Source organism: Cavia porcellus, unplaced genomic scaffold (assembly GCF_034190915.1).
Source record: "Cavia porcellus strain 051 isolate PalLab524CR breed Dunkin Hartley unplaced genomic scaffold, mCavPor4.1 scaffold_19, whole genome shotgun sequence".
Lineage (NCBI taxonomy): Eukaryota > Metazoa > Chordata > Mammalia > Rodentia > Caviidae > Cavia > Cavia porcellus.
The window spans coordinates 64,242,464-64,247,846 of NW_026947502.1; the positions used below are offsets into that span (position 1 = coordinate 64,242,464).

At 56.1% G+C, this 5,383-nt stretch overlaps 1 protein-coding gene across 6 annotated transcripts; it reads left to right on the top strand.

Annotated features, from left to right (window-relative positions):
- The first annotated feature begins 210 nt into the window (after positions 1-210).
- Positions 211-4,880, top strand: Gsdmd (gasdermin D). 6 transcript variants are annotated; one of them, XM_063231187.1, is made up of 11 exons: positions 217-375; positions 1,543-1,762; positions 1,893-2,085; positions 2,580-2,748; positions 3,022-3,124; positions 3,323-3,376; positions 3,683-3,757; positions 3,842-4,014; positions 4,090-4,234; positions 4,338-4,411; positions 4,527-4,880. In XM_063231187.1, exons 2-11 carry the CDS (start codon positions 1,546-1,548, stop codon positions 4,767-4,769), a joined length of 1,446 nt encoding a protein of 481 aa, XP_063087257.1. In that variant the 5' UTR covers positions 217-375; positions 1,543-1,545; the 3' UTR covers positions 4,770-4,880. The 6 variants fall into 6 exon arrangements, with proteins under 6 accessions (XP_013001155.2, XP_063087257.1, XP_063087258.1 ...); XM_063231188.1 differs by having other exon boundaries at positions 3,341-3,376; XM_013145701.3 differs by having other exon boundaries at positions 211-375; positions 1,469-1,762; positions 2,580-3,124.
- The last annotated feature ends 503 nt before the right edge of the window (positions 4,881-5,383 follow it).

The following is a 5,383-nucleotide window of genomic DNA, read 5'->3' on the forward strand; positions in this document are numbered from 1 at the left end:
CTTGGTGCTGGGGATGCTGAGCATCTTTACACGTGCTTGCAGGGAATTTGTACATTTTGTGCATCTTTGGAGCGCTATGCAGTTTTAGGACCTGGACCAGTTGTGGCAAAGGCTCTCCATTCCGGAGAAGACGGGCTTCCTACAGCCCAGCCGGGCTACTAGGAGGAAGGAAACGAGGCAGGCTCGGGGCGGGCTCGCAGTTAGTTCCGGGAGGGCGCCCGCGGCGCTCAGCTACGTCCGGCTGCGGTTTCACTTCTGGGTCCGGACATCTGCTGTCGGCGTGTGATCTCGGGTGGGGTCCTGAGCTGAGTAGGCGTCGAGACCCTTTTCGCTGCCTGGCTTCCTTCGCTTCCAGGACGTACCGTACCGGCCGAGGTGAGCTGTGCGCGAGCGCGGGCGCAGCAAGCACTCCCTGTGCGTTCCTCCCACCCCTACCCCATCCTACCCGCTCTGGGAAGCCCAGAAACCCCAGATACAGAGGGCGCTCGCCAGATTCTGGGAAGGCTGCCCAGTGCTCCACACACGGCTGGCAGGCTGTATTTGGGCTTGACCCTGAAGGCAGCCCTACAGGCACCCCAGACCTATTGCAGCCCCCCCCCCCCATCTGCAGCAGATTCCCAGTCTGGCTACCCCCGCACTTGGCTACTCCAGCACTTACTCAGGGCCCTGGTGTATGGTGCAGGCCAGATTTGGGCCAGGCCTCTGAAGTCTAAGCCCTGGATAGCTGGCTCACGGAGTTGTGGGCACAGGAGTGCCTGGAGGACACTGACCAGACTTGTCCATGGGGCTCTATATCAAGTTCCTGGAGGTGGGGATTTCTCTCTGCTCCTCAGCTGGAAAAAGGCTGTAGTAGGAGTGGGCACTGACCACAATAGCTACCACAAGCCTGTTGGCATTACAAGATATATAGCCCTTAGCTGTGAGGGGCTACCACTGGCCACCACACAACATTGGTGTGGATAGCTCGAATCCCACTAAGGGCTATGAGCAATGTCTCATTCTGGCGTGTTCTAGCCCAGATAGACAAACAGTGGCTCAGGGACAAAGTAGACAATGTTTCTTTCTGTGTTGGGTAGTACTCGGGGCAAGAGCTTTCTGCCACTCACAATGTGTCCCAGTATTATCTGGATAGGGACATGTTTTACTCAGCTTTCCCATCACTGGACAAAATACCTGACACCCAAAACTTAAAGGAGAAGTTAATTTTGCTCATAGTTTCAGTACACGATTGGCTAGCTCCAAGGCAGAGACCTCATGGCAAAAAGGATGGCAGAGCAGAGCTGCTTAGTTCCTAGTAGCCAGGGAACAGAGGAGGGAATAGAGTAGAAAGAAGGTGAGGAAGGGACGGGGGTCCATTTAGAACCTAAGGCCATGCCACCCTGATCCAGTCATATCTGTCAGTGTGTTTCATCAGTCTCCAGAGCAGATCCCAAAGCCAGTCAAACTGCAGCTCCCCCCAATACCACAGGCCACTTTGGAAGGACCGAAGTTCCCTGTGTTGGAGGCATCCAAGCACTGACCGACCCATCTGTCCTCCTCAAGAGAATGCCTTCAGCCTTCGAGGACGTGGTCCGGCGTGTGATCTGGGAGCTAGACCGCAGCGGAAAGCTCATCCCCGTAGACAGCCTTCAGAACTCTTCCAGCTTCCGGCCCTATTCGCTGCTGAGAAGGAAGCCCCCAAGCTCGTGGTTCTGGAAACCCCGTTACTCTTCTGTCAATCTATCAATCAAAGACATCCTGGAGCCTGATGTCCCCGTGCCAGGTATCCAAACTCACGCTGAGACAGAGCCCACTGGGTCAGGAAGAAGAAGGTAGTGGTCCGTGTCCTCTACCAGGGGGCAGGACAAGGCCATAGCCGGTGGGACAGGGCCTCAAATCTGTTTTTGCTTCAGATTTGGAGCGTGGTAGTACCATCCACATCTGTGATAACACGGACGGGAAGGTGCAGGGCAAAGTGGAGGTGGCAGTCCCAGGACAAGGGAAGATCGCAGGTGGGGCTGCAGTGTCTGGCAGCTCCAGCACCTCAATGAACTTGTGCACCCTGAGTGTGAACCCAAACACCTGGGATCACATGCAACAAGAGAGGTGAGTCCCAGAGGGGACAAAGGCCCTCTGAACCAAAGTAGCTGGGTTCTTGGGAAGGCCACAGGAGTGCGTTAGGACAATTCCCAGAGGTCGTCTGTGTGAGCACTGAGTAGGGAAGTCCCAGAGGTAAGGGAGTACTGTGGCTGATGGTGGGTCGTCAAGGAAGGAGACTACGTGGGCCAGTTGCCAGTAGTGATCCTGAGGGCTGGGTTGGGTGGGCAGAGCCTGTCCACAGGCTGCTGTAAGAAGCGAGTGGTAGGGACACAGCATGACGGGGAGTGGAGTATGGACAGCACCCCCAGGGTGCTGTCTCCCCGCTGAACCTCCTCTCACCACCTCGTACCCACCTAGACACCATCAGGTATGCTCAGGAAATATGTCTATGCCTGGTGTATGCGGACTCTGGATGGCTTCCCTGCTGGACCCTGCCTACTCGTGGGGTCTGGAGAGGAAAGCCAGTCTGTCGTGGGTGCATCCCAGTGAGTTTCCTACAGGCGACTGCGGCAGCCAGAACACAAGATTCTACAGGAACTTCGGAGTCGCAGGGACGACGTGTATGTGGTGAAGGAAGTGGTGCAGATACAACAGGAGGTGGTGGTCTCTTGTACTCGCAAGCTGGAGGGCTCAGGCCAATGTGCTCTGCCTGCAGCCATGTGCTTGAAGGTGTGTGGCCAGCCCTGGGCCCTGCCTGACCCCATGACAGCAGCAGGAGTAGGAGAGGCTAGACCAACATCCCAGGGTGCCGGCATCAGTAGGGCTGGATTCTTTCCAGACCCTTCCAGGAGATCTCACAGCTCCATACTTGACCAGAACCAGAGCTTCCCAAAGGCTGAGTTGGCCACCACCAATGGCAAGCCTGTCCCCAGTACCCAACCCAAACCCATGCCTATAACTCTGAACCCAGAACACAGCCCTGAACCTGTATCCATCCCTCAGGGTGATGGTGAGGGCCACTTCAGCCAGGAGAATACAGTGACCATCCCTGCAGGCAGCATCATTGCATTCCGGGTGGCCCAGCTGGTCATTGACACTGACTGGAGTGAGTGAGGGACTGGGTGTGTCTCTGGGGCTCTGGCTCTATGGCAGAGGCAGGAGGCCTGAGGAGAGAGTATTGTGGGCATCTAGCTGTGCTCTGGTGTGTGGGTGACTGGGGCAGGAATTCACTTGGCAGGGAAGCCCCTTGGGTAGAGGCAACCCAACGACCTGCCTTTCCCTGTCTGCTCTGACCTGCTGCCAGGCATCTTTCACTTCCCAGATAAGAAGCAGAGGACCTTCCCGCCACCCTCGACAGGTGAGACCTGAGGACCTCTAGCCCAGACTGTCCAGTGAGATAAGCCTATTCCTTTTACCACTGAGGATATCTCTCATGCTCAGGGAACAGCATAGCTAGGTAGCCTCTGAGCAGAGCCTCTGAACAAGTGTGGTGGCAGGTTATGGTGGGACCGCTTGGTCTCCTGCATTTCTTTGGGTGGTCAGTGTTAGGAGTGGGGTAGGGTATGGACTGGGAGCCCAGGGAAGCCTCAGTACTCTCTGGCTCAGGGACCCCTCCAAGCACTGAGCAGCCCAGTCCTCCCTTCCCATCTCACATCCTTCCCAGGAAGCCAGCCACAGCATACCTTCAGCCTCTCCTCAGTGTTGGGACTCATCCATGAGCGTTTCAGGCTCCTGACAGGTCAGTACCCCTTGACCACTGCTGGTACTCCCACAGGTTCCTCTCCATGAGCGTGCCTTTCCTGACCAGTGTTGTCCCATGCAGATAGTGTCTCTGAAAAATGGGAGATCACAGAAGACTTCCAGGGCCTGCGCACAGAGGTGGAAGCTGGCTCTGCAGAACTGCAGAAGATGGAGAGGGACCTGAGGCAGCAGTTGCTGCTGAACCTGGAGAAGATCCTGTGCGACCCCTCAGCCCTAGAGGACTTAGAGGCTTTGGTGAGTGGTGTGGCAGCGGGCAGGGGGACAAGGTCTTCCCCAACCAGCCAAGGCTCACCACCACCTCTACTGTAGCTGGCACAGGGTCTGTGTGGCGCCAGGCAGGTGAAGCCTCTGCATGGTCCAGCAGATGACATCCTTGAATGCCTGGTGCTCCCCTCCCGGATGCTGGTGCCTGAACTTGCTGCCCCTGTCTTTTACCTTCTGGGGGCACTGAGTGGTGAGTAGCTCCTAGGGTGGGTAGATATGTATAGCACAAAAGGAAGGACTGGGTTCCCTGCTGGGACTTCCAAAATATCCTCTCAGCCCAGGTCTCTCCCCAGCACTGAGTGAAACCCAGCAACAGCTGCTGGCTAAGCTGCTGGACAAAGGGGACCTGTCAACACAACTTGAGCTGGTGAGAAAGGCACCACGTGGAGGAGGAAATAGGGCTCTTGGTACCTCTGGAAAAGGTGGTATGGGCAAGTGTTTCATGTTCAGGGGCTTAGGCCCAGTGCTCCTTATCTTAATAGGTGGACCACCTCTTAGAACAGAGCACCCCATGGCAAAAGCAGAGTGATGTGTCCCTGCCCCCCAGGCTCTCTGAGAGTAACTGGGGAGAGGAGGCACCATCGTGGACCTTGCTGGAGGAATGTGGTCTGGAGCTGCAGGTGGGCGCCCCCCAGATACACTGGGAGCCTCAAGCCCAAGGCCCCACCTGCGCACTCTATGCTTCCCTGGCCCTGCTGTCAGGACTGAGCCGAGAGTCCTGCTAACCTGTGCCCACACCCTAGCAGCCTCAGGAAAGCCAAAAGTCCAACTCAACTGCAGGGCCAGTTCACCATGATTCTCAAGATGGGGAACTCAATAAATGCGATATACATGTGTTTGCTTTGGCAGCCCATGTAATAAGCGGGATGTATAAAGGAAAGGATGGTCACTGAGTGTTTTGAAGGGTGGTGGATCGGAGTAGGGTGGGTATGGGTGGGAACCATGTCATTGTAAGACCCGAAGGGACATAGAGACCAAGAACAAGCATCTCTCCCCATCTTCCTGAGGTTGAGGAGAGCCTGCTCTTGGGTGTGCTCATGCCCCCAGTCTCCCCAGCACTCTTGCTTGCCTGTGAAAGATGGGCAAAGAGATTTATGAGCAATAGCTGACAGGCAGATACCCAGAACTGCAGGGCCACACAAAGGCTCCTCGAGCAGCAAGTGATGACCATCCTGTAGACACAGAGATCAGGGCCTCCCAACTGCTTGTGGGTCTCTGGGAAGTCTGGGTTTCAGGGCACAGGTGAGTCCACTTACTGTAGGACCCAGCATCCTAGCTACTCTGTCCCTCAGGAGAAATGCGCATAATTGATATAGCCAGGGTCCTATGGTCACCCCTG